The 20,766-nt window shown below is 40.8% G+C and overlaps 2 protein-coding genes across 3 annotated transcripts; one reads left to right on the top strand and one right to left on the bottom strand.

The window, feature by feature from the left end:
- Positions 1–14: 14 nt before the first annotated feature.
- On the bottom strand, positions 15–4,534 carry LOC125896832 (spermatogenesis-associated protein 45-like). Of its 2 annotated transcripts, XM_049589712.1 has the most exons (3): positions 4,479–4,534; positions 1,399–3,903; positions 15–136 (listed from the first exon to the last, which is right to left on the bottom strand). In XM_049589712.1, the coding sequence occupies exons 2-3, from the start codon at positions 1,712–1,714 to the stop codon at positions 117–119; spliced, it is 336 nt and encodes a 111-aa protein (XP_049445669.1). In that variant the 5' UTR covers positions 1,715–3,903; positions 4,479–4,534; the 3' UTR covers positions 15–116. The 2 variants fall into 2 exon arrangements, with proteins under 2 accessions (XP_049445669.1, XP_049445668.1); XM_049589711.1 differs by lacking the exon at positions 4,479–4,534 and having other exon boundaries at positions 1,399–4,453.
- A 45-nt stretch (positions 4,535–4,579) lies between these two features.
- On the top strand, positions 4,580–20,299 carry flvcr1 (FLVCR heme transporter 1). Its single transcript, XM_049589709.1, has 10 exons — positions 4,580–5,620; positions 6,245–6,389; positions 7,434–7,574; positions 8,643–8,710; positions 10,164–10,267; positions 11,161–11,271; positions 13,065–13,170; positions 13,295–13,406; positions 13,495–13,562; positions 16,208–20,299. The coding sequence occupies exons 1-10, from the start codon at positions 4,892–4,894 to the stop codon at positions 16,304–16,306; spliced, it is 1,683 nt and encodes a 560-aa protein (XP_049445666.1). The 5' UTR covers positions 4,580–4,891; the 3' UTR covers positions 16,307–20,299.
- The last annotated feature ends 467 nt before the right edge of the window (positions 20,300–20,766 follow it).

The following is a 20,766-nucleotide window of genomic DNA, read 5'->3' as shown; positions in this document are numbered from 1 at the left end:
ATATTATTGTATTATGGTGTATTGTGTTAAAAGAAATAAAACACTGGAAGTCAATGTAAGGTCCCATTTATACTTGTTGTATTAGTGTGTGTGAGGTCTTGTCAGGCTGTATCCGTCTACACCAGGTGTGATTCATCTGAAAGAGAAGAAAAGAGACATTACAGAAAGTTCAAATAGTTCTGTTGTTTAACATTTCTGTGAGATTAATATAACATAAACCACCCTGACCAAAATAATCAGAAATAATTTCATTCTGTTGAGTGAAAACAAAAGTCACCCCGCAGGGCATGGTCAGGCTGACTGCTTATACATTTGACTTTATGAATTATGCTTCTTCCATAATGAACTCAGATCTTTAAGCTGGACTCCAATAATCTTGGAGCAGACCTTGATAATGCTGTTGAGACTGTTTTTTATCTTTCACTGACAGCCCATTCAACCAACATACAAATGAAAATGTTTCTATAAAAGAATGATAAAAGTTACTTAAAATAACTTTAAAAACACAGAAAGAGTTGAGCATCATCAGCAAATGGATTCTTTGTTGTCCTCTCTTAACGACTGATTCAGTATTGTGTCAAATTTAAACTGTCAAAAAAACTAATGATTTACGTTTTACAGAAACTAACTTTCAAAACTCATTTTTTCTGAACTAATTAAAAAAATACATCATTCTATCAAGAAGCATAAATATCACAGCATGGCTTTGAGTTCTGTCATGAAAAATGCCTGAAATCATGGGTGGATTATGAGACAATGGGCCGCCGGGCACAAATATGCAAAAGGACCCACCACCTCTCCTACACAGAAGCAAGACACACAGATTTGTGTCTCTTTAAGGTGTATTTGTATCTTGTTGGTCATTTAATGTCTCTTTGTAGTTCCTTTGCATCTGGCTGTGGTTGTTTTGTGTCTCTTTGAAGTACATTTGGGTCTCTTTGAAGTCAAGGTGTGAATATTTGAGGTCATTTAGTGTCTCTCTAGGGTTTGTTGTATTTTGTTTGCTTTGTGTCTCTTTGTTGTTCCTTTATATCTGTTTGCCAACTTTTTTGCCCTTTGAAGTCATTTTGTTCTTAAAAGGTTGTTGTTTTGTGTCTCTTTGTGGTCATTTCATGTCTCTTTGAGGTCGGTAGGCCTTAATTTGATTTTCGAGATGACCAAGGGGGGCCCTGACACTTTGACCTTTGCCTATCCAATAATGTTCAATCAATGGAAATATAGATAATATAAAAATTAAAAAATACCATGATGAACTCAAGACCACCCGCCCTGCAGGTATTAATTATGGATTTAATTAAAGTAATTGACACACTTTGCGAGGAACCACACACACTGTAGTTTCCTATGCATACATTAGTTCTACAGGAGTCCGTAAAATCTCCAAACAAGCTTTCTTACAGCTCTCCTCGTAGTGCCTCCTCTCCGGAAGCTTGCCGGGGAGCGGTCGCTCGCTGCAGGCCGCACTGCGCTGCGGTCCGGCGGTCAGAGCGGTGAGAAGGGCCGGGCTGGTCCGCAGGTGACTCCGGTAATGTCTCCTCTCGGTCCTCTCCCAGGACTGCCGGGGGTTCATCTCCACCTGACACCACGTCTCCCTCCGCAGGTTCAGCTCCAGCAGAGTCCGCTCTGCACACTCGGACATTATGTTTTTAGGGGGTGTTTTTCCCTGCTGTAAATTATCCAAAGTGTAGTCAGTTTGTGATGCTGCCGTTTCCATGGCAACGGGAAACTTGAAGAAGCGTGTCTGCGCGTCCCAAAGATCTTTTATGTTTGGAAAGAGGAGTTACTCTGAGGAAAGTTTAAAGTACAGCCTGGAGTTTATTACTGCATTTGTCTTTTCTTTTAATCATTTGGAGCTTTGACACTCTGTTAATTTTTATTTCAACATTTTTGCCATCTTTTGGTTACCGTTTGCTCTTCTTAAAGTTATTGAGAAAGAAAGATGAAAAAAGCTATGATTGTTTTTCCTTTTAAAATACAGACTGAATATACCCAAAATTATACTGCAATTTCTCATATGCCATAGATGTTTTAACACAAAATATCTCCTTACAGACTACTCTTTGAAAACAACATTACTAACTCTGTTGATATAGCCTATCCATTAATGTGGTATCTTTTAGTATAAAAGAAACGTTTTCCTGCAGGAAAGTGGTTGTCATGTGATAATGTGTGTAGTAGCCTATTAATGGCCAATATGGCAGGATTCATCACACTGTTAAATTAATTTTTTCCTCTTGGTACCTGAAAACAGTGACAGAGTGAGACCTCACTTCACACACTCATCTTTTCTAATACCACAGTAACACTGGAGTCAGAGGTTATGTGTTACCTGATCTTCCTGAGAACACCTACATACAACAGAGGGTCAGGTGCAAACAGTAATATTTGTTGTAGCCTCGGTGGAACAGGACTGTACAGATCATTTTGTTTCCTTTCTAACAAATATCTGGCATTTAATACTATTTAAATATTTATACCAGCCTTTTATTGTGGTCTTTGATGTCCTACTTTGGGCTTTCCATTCAGATGTTAACAGTCATTTATAGAATTTTTCCTCAAGAAATCTCAGACTATGAAACACAATGGAAAATTGTGTTCAATTTTAAAATGTCAACATTTAGTGGCATAGAAATTGTGCACCATAAATCAGAGAGTATAGCTTCAAAGAGGAAATTAAACTATATTAGGCTTTGTTACGTTTATTGACAGGACAGAGGGTGAAATGGGGAGACAGAGAGAGAGTGGGGACTGACATGCAGCAAAGGGCCGTAAGCTGGATTCAAACTCGCAGCCGCTGCAGCGAGGCAATGCCTCTGTACATGGGGCGCTGGCACTATCCACTATGCTACCGACGCCCCTGACTTCCAGTGTTTTAACTTCATACAGTACCTTGCTGCAGTGATGTAGAAGTGCACTCCAGGGTGTGTCAGTATACTGTGACATCACCGTGTGGTGTGGCTGCTGGTGAAACAAGTGATTTCAGGTATAAAATGTAAGTGTCTGCTTTATCATGGTTAACTGACCCTGACCTTATACACTGCCTGGCGTGTGGGAGGAGCTCCACACTGTCTTCAGGAAGATTATGAGACATTATGAGACAACATTCAACAAGATAGGCAGCAAAATGTAAAGTTGCTCTTCAGTGTTAGATTAGACTGTGGCTGCCAGCATTTTAATGTCAAAAATCACCATGTTTAAGTCACAGGTTTCACTTTTTTGCACACATATTGACAAAACAGCAACATTTCTGTATAATAAGCATGCATTTCTTGTGGGATCAGACTTCTACCTGCAGCTTGTACCCGCTGCACTGGAGTGCCACTGGGTCAAACGATGATTAGGATTAGAGCAGATAACAGCTTGAGCACATGGTCAAGCTAATTGGGGTATGAGGACCGAGCAGCGACGTCACAGTCCTTAATGGCACCTGACAGGGAGCACACGGGCTTAGATTTGTCATTACTTTATGTATTTGCTTCATTACTTATTTAATTATATTGCATTTACATTTTAGCGTATAGTTGATCATGTTTTCAAGAATAAAAAGCGTTGAATGCCATGAGCTTAAACTGAGGTGAAACACGTATTTAACATGTACAAGCAGGCCTCAAATAGAAAAGGACATTTAAAAACATCTCATGTTGACCAAAGTGCTATACAAAAGAGACACAACAAACACAGGCACACATCAGGGAGAACCACATCAGCGGGACTCAAATGCTAATGAATAAATGTAAGTTTTGAGCCTGGACTTAAATGAGTCAATGGTGGGGGCAGATCTGATTGGGAAGGGGGATGCTGTTCCACAGTTTGGGGGCAGACACAGCAAAGGCACAATCACCCCTGAGCTTATGTCTGGAGCGTGGGACAGCCAGGGGCCCCAGGTCAGCTGACCTGAGAGACCTGGGGGTAGAATAGGGGGTTAGAAGGTCTGATGTAGGATGGAGCTAGACCGTTAAGGGCCCTGTACACAAACAGGAGAACCTTAAAGTCAATTCTGAACTTTACTCGCAGCCAGTTACTAATTACGTACATTTAATAACAATTGTAATTTTCAATTCTTATTTTTTATTAGTACAAGACAGTAATATAGGCTAACATTAATATCACAAAGTATGAAGAAGACCATTTAAAAATATAATTAAATTATCAATATTTACCTCTTGTAATATATACACACACACAACATATATTCAATTATTTAAATTAGAAAAAACAAAATGGAAAATAATCAAGAAAAAAATAAAACAAAAATAACAAAATAAAATAATATCAGGATTATAATTGGCCTATTTTTTATGTATTCATTTATTTGTTAGACCCTATTTTATTAATTTATTATTATAATAGGCCAACATGCTGTAATAAGCTGCAAGGCTACAACTTATATTTTACCTTACTAGCTGTTGCATCATAGCATCCCAGCTTCCACATGGACACCGGTTACCATTTACTTCTACACCCTGGTAGTAACTTACCAGATACTACAGGCTCGTGCTGCTCTTCTATTGGCTCATCAGCATCGGAAGGCCTCGTGTCAGCGTCGGCTGAACAAAGAATAGAAGGACGTAAAGAGGCAACCGGAGAGACGCACAAGTCGTGTAGGCGGGCAGCATGCTGGTAGAGAGAGGCCGGGGTGGAGGTAGAATATCCGGATGTTTTAAATAAGTAAACATTTGTCGTGTTAGAGGAGGTTATTTTACTTTGTATCCAGTCTCAGTGAGGGTGATGTTATAGCATTTGATGTGGTTTAAAGCGTCGTAGCAGTAGTGACAAGCAACCCGAATGAGGAAACCACTCTGTTTCGCGTGTCCTCGCTTCCTGTCTCGCTCCTAGGTGTGAATTCGGCTCAGCAGCGGGGGAAAAGGACAGAAAACATCGCACAGACATCATGGTTGCCGGCGAGCTCGTGCAGGAGCATCTGCGCGCGGACACTGGCGCACCTGACGACATCACGGTCGCCAGGAAGACTCCCGAGCTGGACGGAGCAGCCGAGAGATGCGCGGATCCGGCAGAGGAAGCGGCGCTGACGGGCGGGGCAGGGGGCACAGACTCTAATCGGGCGCTGGAGCAGGAGCAGGAGCAGGAGAAGGAGGCGCAGCCGGATGAGAGAGAGGCGATGCTGCCCAACGGAGGAGGCGGAGGAGGAGAGGCGGGGGAGAAGGAAGGGAAGACGCTAGAGACGAGACTGTATTGGCGCCGGTTCGCCGTACTGACAGTCTTCAGCTTGTACTCTCTGGTGAATGCCTTCCAGTGGATCCAGTACAGCATCATCACCAACGTGTTCACCCAGTACTACGGGGTGACTAACGACAAGGTGGACTGGCTCTCCATCGTCTACATGGTCGCCTACGTGCCGCTCATCTTCCCGGCCACTTGGCTGCTGGACCGGAAAGGCTTGCGGCTCACGGCCCTGTTGGGAGCCGGCCTCAACTGCGCCGGCGCCTGGCTCAAGTGCGCCAGCGTGAGCCCCGAGCTGTTCGGAGTCACCGTCATCGCGCAGGTCATCTGCTCCGTGGCGCAGGTGTTCATCCTCGGCCTGCCGTCCCGCGTCGCCTCGGTGTGGTTCGGACCCCGGGAGGTTTCCACCGCGTGTGCCACGGCAGTGCTGGGGAACCAGGTCACTTAATACAATTATTGTTACATTTTACGATGTGTTTCAAAGACAGACATTGAGTGGAATATATAACCTATATATTAGAGCAGAGTAGAGGAGATTAGAGACAGATAGAGTCCTGGAAGTGTTGGAGGGGAAGTGAAGATAGATGGAGCCACTAGACAATCCTCATGTTACTCAAGTACAGTTACTCTAGTACAATTTGAGGTACTTGTAGCCTTCTCTGAATATTTCCAGTTTATGTTTTTACTGTGCCATTCTGCATAATGTGTACTCGTACTCTTTGCACTTAAAGTCTTTTTTGATAGTAATACTTTTGTGCTTTTACCTAATTAATGACAGTGTATTTACACAGTGGTATTGCTACTTTTGTTTAAGAAAATTATCTCAGTACTTCTTCCACCACTGCCAGCCGAACAGAGTAGAACAGAAAGGAGTCATGGAGGATACAGAGAAAATTTGGAGCCAGTAGAGCAGAAGAGAGTGGGAAATAATAACTGAGTAGCACAAGGATGTTGTTACCAAACCCTCAATTCAAACGTATAATATAATAGCACACTGTATAACAACAAGTTTGTAAAGAAATATCTCTTTCTCTGTATGTGTTTCTCTGTCGCTCATCTCTAGTTGGGAACAGCCATAGGTTTCCTGTTGCCTCCAGTTTTGGTTCCCACCACGCCTGACAACATTGAGCTGACAGGTCACAACATCAGCATCATGTTCTACGGCACCGCCACTGTCTCCACGGTCCTCTTCCTCCTAACGGTTATAGGTACACACCACAAACACATGTGTCACACACATGCTGTATTGCATATATTCACTATGCACCGCCATCTGCTCCGGTCGCAGGGGATTTATGGTTCGGTTACCTCCAAGTCATGTGAGGTGACTACAGAAATGCCTCTGTACATCAGAACAGAGGTGTGTGTTAGTGTGTGTTCTTGCCCATCTGAGGACCAGATGAGAATATCCCAGAAGTCTTCCACTGTGGGGACATTTTGCTGCTCCACAGATCTGTAAATGAGCAGTTCAGGATTAAGACTTGAGTTAAGGATTAAGATTAGAATAGGATTATGTTAAGGCCTATTGCTAAGGGTTACAGTTTTATGTATATCAACAATGCCTTGTGCTGTAGTGAAGAAAAGGGTGGAGTCAGTGGTTGGTTGAGACAGTAAAACAGTCATGAGACATCGTTTTAAACCCACCCCATTACCCTCAGGCTTTAAAGAAACATGAGACATCATGGCTGTGGTTTCAACCCGCCAGTCACATGCAAAGACATTCTCTAATTAATTCTCTATCTAAATTCATCACAAGGAGTTTCAGTCACTCCATCACTGATCACTGTATTTCACAGTGATAGTGTGACTTTGACTATAATAAAAGTAGACGTCACGTTTAATGGGTGATTCTTTTTAAGCAAATTTTGTGTCCTTTTATTTTCATACTGATCGGTCTCATCAGATAGATGCTTGATCTGCAAAATAAGTTCAGAACTGACGCCGCTGATACCAATCCATACTGTAGGGAAGACTTGAAGCTGCTCCTTCAACCGCATACATAAGCATTCAGTGATAACCTATTAATTTGACTGCAAGTACATCGAAATCAGGCTTTAGAGAAAGTGTCCAGTGTTTGTGGAAGTGTTGTTATTTTACATTTAAGGCGCCTGGTGGAGTTTCCACATGCTTGAAATCTAAATACACATATAGATGATTGCTGCTTTCCTATATTGTGGTATTTGTATTTATGTGTTTATCTCTCTGATTGACAATTAAGAGGCCCGCCCAAACTGTCTCTCTGTATTCTACAGTCATAAAGGACCGGCCTCCTCTCCCTCCCAGCCACGCCCAGGCTGTCCTCCCAGACTCTCCTCCTGAAGATTACTCCTACAAACAGTCCATCTTGAACCTAATAAAGAATAAAGCATTTGTGCTCTTGCTCATCAGCTACGGTAAGTGTGAAATACCACCAGATAAATGGGAACATTTGAATGTTTTTCCATTCATTTTTTAGAGCACTTTGTGGACTCTCGGATCTAGAATGTAAGTTTCTGTTACTACAAGCAGTCTTAACTCCTGGAGTACCATCAGCACATGAGAAAACTATAGTTAGGAGGTCAAGGACCTGCAGTTATTGAGTCCTGACCTGCTTGAAAGCTCCTGGAAGAGTAATCAATCAACACAATAGATGTAGTACTGCTTATACAGCTACCATTACTGCCCACCATTTACCTTTACTCCCACTATTATCACTTACTACTATCAATTGTTTATAGTCTGGAATTCTTAACCTAATCTGTTACATTTCAGACCCTTAGAGCCTGTTGAAAACACTGATAACTAAAGGTCCCTGTATGCTGAGTTTCAAGATCAGCAGGTGCTTTAAACCAGTGGTTCCCAACTGGTCCAGCTACAGGGTCCAGAATTCACCTTAGTGATTAGTTCACCGTCCGTACAGTTTAATACATTAGGTGTCATACTTGCAGTTGGCCAAGTTGTTGAGCTAGCTATCCATCAGTCAGTGATTTTACAGCAGGAAATGGCACTTCAGAGTAAAAGCTCTGTGCTGAAAATTTACTGTACCTTTAAATGAAGTGTGTTTTTTTATAAACTTGGCACGTTCCTGAGTCGCTTGTGGTCCATTCAGAGTGGACCCGTGACCCACTGTTGGGAACCACTATTTTAAACCAACTGAGGAATCTTTATAGAAATAAAAACTTCTGTGGCTTTCTCTCCACAAACTGAGCATTTCCCCTGGAGGATGACGAGAGCCACGTGCACTTTTTTTGCACTCTCATGTTTCTATCTATCTATCTATAGATATAGATTTTACAGTTGTATGCTAACAAATGAACACTCTAGTAGCATTAATGTATGTGTCCTTGTAAGAAAACCCTCACCTACTAGTAAAGCCCGTGGCTGTTGTTAAGAATTATATCTGAAAACATTAAAACCAAACATGTTCATCAAATTAATTTCTAAGCCTAATGGATAGACTCTTTGTTTCTGTTTGATTACAGGTATAATGACTGGTTGCTTCTACTCTGTCTCAACACTTCTCAACCAGATGATCATGGCCTGCTACGAGGTAAAAAAAAAAACAAAACCCACAAACAGCTGGTAGTCAATGAGGAAATGAAAACAAGCTGTATAATCTCATGATCCTTCTTGCACTCAAACCTATCTATTTCAGCTGGGTTTTAAGGGAGAGCCCTCTTTACACCTGTTATGTTATTTATATCTATGATTGGGCTGCTTAAAAAACAGCTTGTCACAGCTACTCAGTGACAAGTTGATCAATTTCAAAATGGAACTTTGAACTTATGATTCCACACCCCTTCCTTTGGGGAGTGGGTCAAAATGGGGGTTAAAACATCACAGAACAAAACCAAAGACAATTCCTCAAAGGTTGTGACTTGGAGAACAACATATGTTTCACTCACATCCTGATATAGAGATTTTAACCACTGGGTGACAATTTATATTTAATTTGCTGGGTAGGCGTGTTCGCCATGCTCCAGATAGCCCAGAAACTCATTTTGGGGGCAATCTTGTCATAATCGCTTAAGAATTTGGTCATTTACAAAATGGAACCTCAAGGCACCTATTCAAGACCCCTTTCCTTTGGGAGACGGACCAAAAACACATTTCCAGCCCATACCATTATCGATAGGGGGCAGGTCGAACTATCTGTGTCAGTTTTCGCAGATATTCTCTTTGTCCATTTGACAACTTTTCCACCTCAACTGCACTTAAACCATTTTGCACCATTTAGCTGTTTAATCTGGTCTTCCCATTCATGTTGAAAATGTACATAAAACAGGTGGATGGAAACTGGGTGGTGGATGGAAAAACAGAGAGAAAAGAACAAAGAAACCTCTGATGGCTTTGATAAGACATGAGCTTATTGTCTGAGTTCATTAGCTGCGTTCACGCATGCCTGCTGCCCACCATAACACTGTCAGTGTGCGTGCACGCATTCAGACACACACACACACGCAGGAGAAGCAAAACATTGGAGAGAATGACCAGTTCACTCACTCTAAAACACTTCTTTCTTTCTTTCTTTCTTTCTTTCTTTCTTTCACACACACACACGCACCCTAACTAATGGAGAGGCTGACGCTCATTCAGTTTCTGCTTATCATAGCAATGCACACTATCCCTGTTACACACATGCAGGCACACACATTCACACACAAACCGAGAGATGGTCACCCTTGCATGAACTTATAAAACTCTCTGAGCCTAACTGTCAGATGACAGACCTCTCCCACCAGAAACCCTGTAAATCCCTGACTCCCCCCATTTAAGAGCCCACACCCATACTGTATACATGCACTTATAGAACATGTGACTGATTGTTCATCTGTAAGAGGAACCTTTATGCCTCTGTTCAGATTTGATGAGGTTAAAGGAGCACAAAAGCCTCTTAAGTCAGCTGTGTGTTTCTTCTCAGGCTATACTAACATATCCTCTCCCATCGTCTCCTCTCCTTCTCTTATCTTCTCTCATTTCCTCTCCTTGCTTCCTCTCTTTAGAACCAGGAGTTGAATGCTGGGAGAATTGGTTTGACTCTGGTTGTTGCTGGAATGGTCGGCTCCATCCTCTGTGGTCTGTGGCTGGACTACACAAAGACATACAAGTAGGCAACACAAGCACACACACAAGCACACACTTTCCCCACCATTGTAAGCTAACTTCTCACTGAATTTACAAAAACATCATGTTATACGTAGTCATTTTTTTGTGAATAGTCAGGAAAAAGAGTTAGTGGCTCTAAAAAAAACAGGCTCAGGTATTACATGGCAGGAAGTATGTGGACACTCCTTACATTCCTGGCTGAAGGCCACAGATATTTGGAGATAAGGTTTGGCTCACAGTTAGCATTCCAGTTCATCCCAGAAGTTGAGGTCAAGGTCAGGGCTCCTTGCAGGCCAGTGAGGTTCTTCTACACCAGAGTGGCAAAAACATTTCTTTATGTAGCTGGCTTTGTGCACAGGTAGCATTGTCACCATGACAAATGGAAGGGTCTTCCCCAAACTGCTGCCACAAATTTGAAAGCAGGCATTGTCTAGTATATCATTGTTTGCTTTTGCATTAAGATTTCCCTTCATTGGAAGCTGAAAAACTGACCCAGATGGGTGTGTCCACATACATTTTGGCCATTTAGTGTATTGTCAGTTTCATGTGTCCATCGCATGTGTGAAAACAAAACAATTCTTACAGCAGAAAGAGTCGATAAGGTCAAATGAAACCTGAAACAGTCCTGTTGGAGGGAGTTAAGAGACCCCACCCTAACCTGTCTGCATGCAAGGTGTAATGTGTCTCAGTAGTTTTCATCAGTACATTCAAAGGAATAGGATTTTCCCACCGTACAAAATTAATGTCAGCCCATTTTATTTAAAATCTGATCCACTGTTCATGTGTTTTGGAGACAAGTGGGAGGAAAATGAATCATAGCTTGAGATACAGAGGATGATCACAGAGGGAGAAGATGTTATCTCAGAGTCTGAGATATGTGTTTGTGTTTTACAGGATGACGACTCTGATCGTGTACATCTTGTCGTTTCTGGGCATGATAGTCTTCACTTTCACTCTGAACCTCGACAACATCCAACTGGTCTTCTTCACTGCTGGAGCTCTGGGGTACGTCTGGCCACTCACACACAAGTTACAGATTCTGTTTACAGAATGCATTGCATTTGTTTTTTGTAAATACTACCTATTTATATTGTATATCTATAGGATGCAATATATTTAAAATTAGAAACATGTGAATCGAAATGCCAAATGCAGGTCTGTATTTGTCAAAGTACACGCAGAGGATTTAATGATGAAACAGCACAGAAAAGTGATCATGGTAATGCCACAGTTCATATTGCAATTATAGTATTTGGCAGTTGAACCACCTTAAGTTCAGTGCAATCCTGACACAGGACATCGTAGCATGTTTAAATAGCTCCTGTATGTTTCCAGGCTGCACGGTGTCATATTATCCCAGAGGTTCGACCTCATAAACTATCTCCAGGTATGCCAGAGGGCTCATAAACACCAAGGCACTGTCTGCATAACTTGTTCCTGCCTTCACACGTTATGTCCATTAACAGCACCGACCCTCAGTACGAGTTTATCCTCATATGAGGACATCACATTTTGGGTATACTGGACCTTCTACTTCATTCTGCTTAACTTAGACCTGTTGTCCTCGTTCATGGACACTTTTTGTGCCATCTAGTGGTAGTAAGAGCACAATACACTAATCCATGTTAAAACAAGATGGCCGCCATCTCTGCCAAGTCAGTCTGCAGCCGATCCTGACACAAAAGTGGACAAGGTCCAAAACCAGATCACATTTTATGGCTGATACTTGTTTATTTATGATTAATAATGTTTGTAGTTTGATATGGCAACAAATTTGACCAATTTTAGCAACAGTAACAAGTTCAGACACTGTTTATATGCAAGTACTCGTTTGAGGACATTTATATTTTATTATCGTTGACGATGTTTAGTTTTTTATACTTATCAGGTCTTACTGATCACAAATAGATAGGAGAAATTAAAAATGCATACCAAACAAAAGTGAATGATTGATCATATAGCTGCTGAAGCCAAAGACACAAGATCATCTGCTGCTGCTTTCCCCAGCCTGACGCTGGGCTTCAAACTGGCGACTTAAACTCTGACCTTTACGCTGCATCACTTTCTGGTTTTACACTCAGAACTACTGCTTTCAACACAAACAGTAAAGACACAATTTGAGTGCTGCCTCTTTATGTCGCTGTTGTAGGTTTAAACACACCTGGTGTGGGTATGCAGCAGGCACTGCGTGGATGTTTACATATAAATAAACTTCAAAAAATAGAGGGCACATTTACAAAACGACACATTCCAAACGTTTATGGCACTTACACGATTTGTTTAGCAAGATAATCTTTACAAATGAAGTAGGCTATGAACAAACTACACCACGGTTGCATGATTTAACGTCACCACCACAACAAAGGTGTTAAAGCCACTCATTAGGAACTACCTATTTTAAGACACATAAATGCTTCACGACGTATTTTATGTCGTAGAACAAAATGTGACAGTGTTTTAAGCTGTGCCTTCAAAAAACTGGAGCGCTCTATTGAGCATCCAGGATGTACAAGCCATCATTTGTGGACTTTTCAATCTGAATATAATCACTTAGAACAACACACGTGCATTTAAGGTGGTAATTGTTTTGAGCAGGGCTGTGTGTCACTCTAGACTGCAGCAGCATGGATTATACATGGATTATACTTAGGGCCTCTTTAGTTTGATCCATTTTGGATTTTTGGGAGATTTATTGACATCCTTAGAGGCTGTGATGTCATATTTAAGCATGATAGACAGATTATGTGACTTTATTTAGTTTCTAAACTCTGTTCCTGCTACTGATGTCTATGTTTCAGATTCTTCATGACGGGTTACCTGCCTCTGGGCTTTGAGTTTGGAGTGGAGATCACCTACCCAGAGTCTGAAGGAACGTCGTCAGGACTCCTGAATGCTTTTGCTCAGGTATCACAAAGTTCCTAAGTGACCTGAAAGTGTTATATGTTTTACATACTTCTTTACATTCATTAATCATACGTTTGTTCCTCTGTGTGTGTGTGTGTGTGTGTGTGTGTGTGTGTGTGTGCAGATATTTGGGATCATTTTCACTCTGATTCAGGGCAAACTGACCACAGACTTCAATCCACTGGCTGGAAATCTCTTCCTCTGCGCCTGGATCTTCCTGGGAATTCTGCTTACTGGTAGGCTGTGTGTGTGAATATGTGTGTGTGTTTATTTGTGTATGTCAAACCAAATATTTGAAAAAAATGTAATGTTTTCACGTTTCAGCCTTAATTGAGTCAGAACTGAAACGACACAATGTCAACATTGGAGCTGACAGCAACCACCTGCAAGCAGTAAGTACATAAACACACACACAAAAACACCTCTGCCTTCTTGTACCCAAAACACACACAAAGCAGATCACCGTCTTTGGCCACTTTGCATTATAACTGCGGAATGTTTTTCTTAATATTCCTCATTGTCAGATAAATTTCATTTGTCTTCAAGCAGCTTTAGAGGCATATGCTAAATCATTAGCACCTTTTAAACCCCTTCCGAAAACATTGCTTTATGGGAAAGCATTAATGAATCTTTAATATGTTTAATAGGTTTTGTCATCCTTCTCTTTTATTTATTTTCACATACTTTGTGCTACCCTTTTCTTTGCCTGTCTGTCATCCCCTCTTTCATCAGCGTCCCTGTCGAGTGCCCTTTAGAGAGGACAGCATATAGTCTGAGTGTCTTTGTTCAGTATTTTCCCTCCTACGGGCATCCAATGGGGTGACCTTATGACGAGACAGATTCTTGAGCCTCTCTCTCTGCTTTTCCTGAACAGAGTGTCCCTTGTCAGTTCGGACATCTAGTCTCTTTTGTGTTTCTGTCCTGGCATACAACATTTCGTCTACACAAACAAAGCTATAAAGTCCTCTTTCTTCTTGAATCTCACTGTACCACCAGCTGATTATCTGTAATGATACCTGAGGGTGCCCAGCAAAGCAGTCTTCAGACAAACCAGGTCATTAAATTGGTTTCGATTTCTGGACTCTTCAGTCTTGGTGTTCTCACCGTCCTGCTGATTCACCACTGAAGTGCACTTCAGACGAGGCAATTCATCAAGCCCATCCTCTCCTTCCTCTTTGTCCTTAGCTCAGAGGTTTCACACAGAGATCACACAGTCATGTTTGAGGTTTATGAGATTAATCACAAGACAGAAAATGAATGTCTCACATATGTTTTTTCCTTGTAAAAATCAACTGAAAGAAAATGAAAAAGGGAAATCACAGTTTTGCCACATTGTGAAGGACCACCATGTCAATTTAATTGTCATTTGGCGCCATCTGGTGGTGGCATATATACAGACACTAGTAGGTACTGGAATAAATTTATTAAAAGCAAGCTAAGACTGCAACTACTTTCACCAGGATCAATTCATTTTTCATATAACTCCATAACTGTAAAATAGAAACTGTATCTGTAAACCTGCAATTATTTATGTGAAAGAGTTGCCTGTTGATTTTTTTCTGAAACAAGAAATCAACTTGCGAATAGATTCAGACCAGCTGGATAAATACATAGCCAGTAAGTGAAGGTTCAGACAATAACATGACTTGTTACACCTCCTAACCCTACACCTTGTTGATAACAAAAAGCATGTGTGGTAGATTAAAATGAAGAATGATTCTGTGTCAGCTTTATTTAGAAACTGAAACCTCAAGAGAGATTTCTTGAAAATGGTCTGTCATTGGCTAACACCAATGACAACCCTGCTGTCTAAGCAGGCTCGTATTTCATTGATCAGCACCCTTTTAGCCTCATCAAAGTAAATGTTACCACATTATGATGTCTGACTAATTCATCCGTGGCTCTTCTATACCGCAACAAATGTTTGCGGACAGAGATGCACTGATTGCAATTTTCTTGGCCAATTCCAATTTCCAGTTTTTTAAAAGTCTGCCCTACTTATTCCGATTTTGCTTAATTTCGATTTTCTTTTTTTTTAATAAGAAGTATAATTAACAGCAAACAGAGACATTTTTTATCACTTTTTTATTGCAACATATACAGATAAACAGAGGCAACAGATTTCTGATTACAGTCGAGTGTTTAACCGAGCTAACCCCACATCCCATTTCCCCCCAACCCTACCCACACCCCTTTCCCTTCCACCAACCAACATGAGTAATACCCACACAGACAGAGCATCCTTATTTACACAGATTCCACATTAAAATTGTGTTTGGACGTGCATCATTGACTCTTGCTGATGATAGTTGCAGGTAAGACGTGTCCAAAAAGCTCTGAAGCCAGTGAATAATTGAGATATCCTGAGGGGGTTTCCAACACTGGACTAAAATCTTCTTAGCTGCAGTCAGGCCGGCATACACAAAAATGTTTGTGTATGTCGGCCTGACTGCAGCTTTTTCCTAAATGGAAAATTTGATTGCATGTCAATAATAAAATATTGGCTAAATAACTTTAACATTTTCTCCCAAACTGCTCCAGGTTACAGGACCTACTTTCTCTCTCAATCAAATTCAAAAAAGTGCTCCAGGTTACTGGAGAGAGTAAATGAATTGCAGTATATCCCACTTTATCTAACTTGGTTGACTTGTTTTGTGATTCCTCTGAGTAGCAAGCATGGGGATGAATTACAGCTTTTTTCCTGAAGGTCTGAAAAAGTTGCAAAATATGTAGCTACATTGTAGAAATAATGTTACTAACGAGGTGTGTGACAAAGCGTATTTGACATAGTGGAAATGAAATTGAGTTGCTGTGATGAAGTTGGTCAATATTAGTGCGGTAAGCATGCGAGGTGAACCACTGTGTGTTGCATGCATGTAAATTTTGATCTGCAATATCTGAGACTGACCGTCCAGTTAACGGTCATGGTCAGTCAAGCTGAATATCAGTTGATTATTCTCACCAGCCGATCAGTTGGCACATCTCTACTTGAGCAACTGTACTGCTGATCACTTCCCTCCCTTTTTCTTTCTCCTAGCTTCCTACTGAGTGTCCTGGGGACTTCCCTTCAGAAAAGAAAAGCAACGGATTCAAGCTGGAGCCCTCCCTCAGCTTCTCCCGTGAAACCTCACTGTGACCCTGCCAAGTCACTGCATCGCAGGACAACTAAAAAGGTCTCCCTGCTACCCTGGGATACTTGCTGGCACAGCTCTCTATGTGAACCACCTAAAGGTGCACTTGATTTTTTGTTGCCAAGCTCCTAGATAATTGGAAAGACGGAGGCTCTGGATGTGATGCCAAGTCTAGTCAAGCACAGCCACAATCTACAGTGGATTCAAGACAGGCAGGCGACCAACAAGTCACAGAGGGGCAGCAGGTCACCCCCAAAGCTGTTTGACCTTGTTAAAGCTCCCCTGCAGTAAGATCCAGGTCCCAAACACTTGCATAGAAGATTACCTCCAATTTACAGAACTTGTGGAAACATTGTGGATTGGTTAAAAAAAAAGTATGCAAGCAATGTCATGCAGAAAAAGCTCCAGTGCACTTTATTACTACTGCCCTCATTGTGGGTGAAGCATGATGCTCCCAGTTTGGTTACTGTATGTAAATCCAGTTTTACTGGAAAACAGGCTGGTAAAACACGCTTCCGATTCCTAGATCACCATCGAAGCTTTGCTGTAGTTGAAACAAAATTCTCCTGTGATCTTGAACAATCACGACAGTTTTCGGAGTCTCCAGGTGTCTGTGTGGCAGAACCAGAGAGCCAATCTGTTTGGTTTTGTACTGCGGCCACAGCACGGGGCCAGCGTCTCCTGAGTTTACTTGAAATATCCTTTCATGCTCTGAACTGAAGTTGGAAAACTCACTGTAAATGTTGTTCATATTGCTCCATTTGATTCCTTCACTACATACGGCAGTAGTAGCTACAAAAGAGGAACACATCTGAAATCTGGTTTGAAGTTGCTTCGGTTGAGGATAGTCGTCATCAATCCTGTTTATTTTTCTGCAGTTTTGCATGTATATAAGACAGGCCAAGAAGCAGCTGCAAATAGTTTTGTGTGGTTTGTTTTAGTCTGCATAATAATGGGCTGACTTACAGTCATACCATTAATGACAAACAAAAATGGTATGACTTTAAGTCCCAGGAGGTCTAGGCAGTAACTGGAATCTTCACAGGATTTTATTAGCAGCTTTTCTTTGTGACACAGGTTTATTTATGAATGTTGTCCTGCATAGGTGGAGATAAATTATTCCGTTGTGGCTGAATGCGCTTATCTGGTACAAGAAAAAAAAAAATAGTACACTAGGGATGGCAAGTCATTCCATTCATGACAAATGACTGATGCAAAAGAGAAAAAAGTTCAGAGGACTTGTGCTTTGCTTTCAGATTCCAGGGGTGCATCCCTCAGTGTTTTCTCTTGTTTCCTTCCCTTAAGTGACCACCACAAAGGGACAAAGGGAGCAGATGGACGGGGAAGACAAGTACAGGCAATTTAGAAGTGTCCATTTGCTTTTAAGGTGCAAACTGACACTAAGAATAAAAACACTGTGCTTTTAAAGAAGATTATGACGTCAGAGAAATCACTGAGAAATCTGCTGTAGTAAAACAGATGTATGTATTCTATACAGAAGCTTGTACAGTGGCTTGTACAATGGCTTCCCTGACAACTCAACAGTGCTGCAGTGTTACCTACACAAACCACAGTGGACCAAACAGAATGTGAATATGTTCTGTGCACAAAAAGAAACACACGCACAACGTCAAGTTTTTATACTCTAAGGCATGATTTCAGATGTGTTTTTAATGTTGACGTGTCCATTGTTACTCTCTGCGCATCACAGCTGACAGACAGATGGACAGCGCCATCTTGTGGGGCTCTTACAGTAGTGACAAAGTAAACAGTGGACAGGAGAAGCACAAAAGAGTTCAATTCTTTTTTTTAAAGGTAGGGTCTGGAGGATTTTCCAGTTGCTGTTTGTAAACACACATTCAAATTTGGCCCCTCCTATCAGGCTCAACTCTCCCGGGTGTACGGAGCCCGGAGGTACGGAAGAAGGCTTCACAGAAGAGGTTCAGGCAAGGCTCGCACTGGTGCACGTTCGGACACGCTCGGGCACGGCACCTGCGCTCTCTCACTGGCTGGAGAAATCTCTGCCCAGAAGCGGTCCGAGCTCACAAAAACATCAAAATACAGTTAAAGGGCAGGAGCTCTGCAAACAGAGTCACCACCACACATGAGTAGAAGCCCATCGGTGATGATTAAGCAGGATTTCATTTGTATATGTCTATATTTTGTTTAGTTTGAAAATCCTCCAGATCCTACCTTTAACAGAAAAAATGCTAATTTATTTTTGATCCATATGTTCGTTTTATTTCTGTTTTATTAAAGAACTCTATTTTTTTGTAGCTTTTCATTTATAACTTAAAGTATACTTTTTTTTACATAAGTGTAAATTCAAGTTGCCAACTCTTACCTTGTCAAAATAGATGCCAAGTGTGCATTTAGCTGTCACCTAGCTTACCTCCACTTTTGTGTCCGAAGTCTTAACCCCATCTACACTGGATGTATTTATTTGACAGTCATCTGACATCTGACAAGCATTTTTTTTGTACACTTAAAGTCAAAATTTTAACACAAATGTATTTGTGATAGTTTTATTTGATCTTCTATTCATTTGGCAGACATTTTATTTTAGGGTATTTACAAAGTTGTCACTCCTCCCTTTGTATCTCTATCTCTAAGGCCTGTCTGATAATACTGATCTGTGTTGACTATATTGGCAGAGAGCAGTTTATACCCTATACCTTTCTTAATATACATTTATCATGGTCACATGTTTCCCCAAATGTTTTCTCATTCTTTTTTTTGGGGGGGGGGGGGGTATTTATTTGGTTCGAATTTTTCAAACCTTTGAAAATAGTTCGTGTGTAAAGCTTTTCATATGTTTGATGCATTCTTTAACTTTCTGGTTCTTAGCAAATGAAGAGCTAACATTTCTTTGTCTTTCTCAAATTTTTTTTTTTACTACAGGAACTTTTATAGAGCACTTGTATTTATTTGTTTTGTCAAGCTAATTTCTGTATTAAAACCATTGAGTTGCAATGCTTTCTCCTCCAGTGGCTCTACTGTATCCATGATTTTGGGATTTGAAGGGGGTTTTGAATTCCGGTACGAATCCATTTCTGAGTGGCAGGATGTTTTTATGCTTGTAATCCACTGTTTCCTGATGCATATCATGTCAAACTAATATCCAGACAGCTAAAGTGGTACTTGACAGAAAAGGTTTGCATTAGTTTATGTTTTTCTCATTGTCAACAAATCCTGTCAAAAGACCAAACACTGCAGTGTATTAGTCTGTCTTCCTACACTTCCTGATCTGGTTTGTGGCACTCAGCCCCAAGCACTTTGGTTTCCGCTGAGGTTTTAAGTTAAAAAGTAAACAAAGCTTAGTGATTTCTTGAAACAGCTGGGCGCTGCAGTTTTTTCACATTTCTCAGCCAGGAGTAAACAATGGTTTTGTTGGGGAATATTTGCAGAAGCGTGATAATTCATATTTGGTGCTCTAGTTGGTATTTGGGGCAGCAGGACATCTGTACATCTGGGTCAAAATAAACTACATTGTGTGTGTTCATGTTAAAGAAGGAGCATTTCACCCAGTGCAACAGTGTGATTCATTAATGTGTTTTTTAAATTTTTTGGACAGCAGTGGAGCTCTCTGGCACAGAGGAAGAATAAATATCAAGCTTTGGTACACACACAATACTTGTCAGGACATACGATCACTGTTGGTTTGGTCTTATCATGGGATTTGATGACAATAAGTAAGATGGAGAATATCGTCAGCCTTATTTAATCCAGATACTGATTTAAAACCACACTGGACACTCTGTGCAGATTGTTGCACTAACTGTATCCCATTATTTAAGAATGTAAATGTTTAATTTAATTTATCTGTGAAGCTGCTGATGGATTTTAAGTAATTTTCTCAGTAATTCATTAAGAATCTTGTCTGCTGTCATAAGTACTGGAATCACATTATATGCAGATGATATTAACCTGTACATTAAAGTTTGAATCAAAAGACACTGATCAAAATCACACCATTAAAAGCATTCTACTCCAATGTCTTCGAGCATCTTTATGGCTGTTTTCTCACACACTGGAAACACAGATTTCCTCTTGAACTACACTCAGCAACAGTTGATTACTTTATCCAGTTGCTAAAAATATCACAGAATCTACAAATTTGGAAACAGCTGAGGGGTTACCTGCTTCTCCATAGGTAGAGACAAATCTTCAACGGCTTCATCTTATAAAAACATTTGAATCTTTCAGATATTGTCAGCAAATTGCCCACACTGTTTTGTGCACCTAAAGCAAAAGTTTTACAAACTTACATTTTAGAGATACAAGCTTTTCACCTGAGAATGATATGGTACCAACACACTGTTGATGTCATAGAATCAACTATAGGCTGTCTGTAGAAAATAAAATAACCCCAGGGTTCTAAAATCTTATTTGTAGTATAATTTACTCAATAACTAATGGACTAAAGTATATCAGATTAAGGAAGTAAAACTAAATTATGTTCACA

This window comes from Epinephelus fuscoguttatus, linkage group LG11, assembly GCF_011397635.1.
Source record: "Epinephelus fuscoguttatus linkage group LG11, E.fuscoguttatus.final_Chr_v1".
In the NCBI taxonomy this organism is placed as follows: domain Eukaryota; kingdom Metazoa; phylum Chordata; class Actinopteri; order Perciformes; family Serranidae; genus Epinephelus; species Epinephelus fuscoguttatus.
This window is presented reverse-complemented; position numbering and strand designations above follow the sequence as displayed.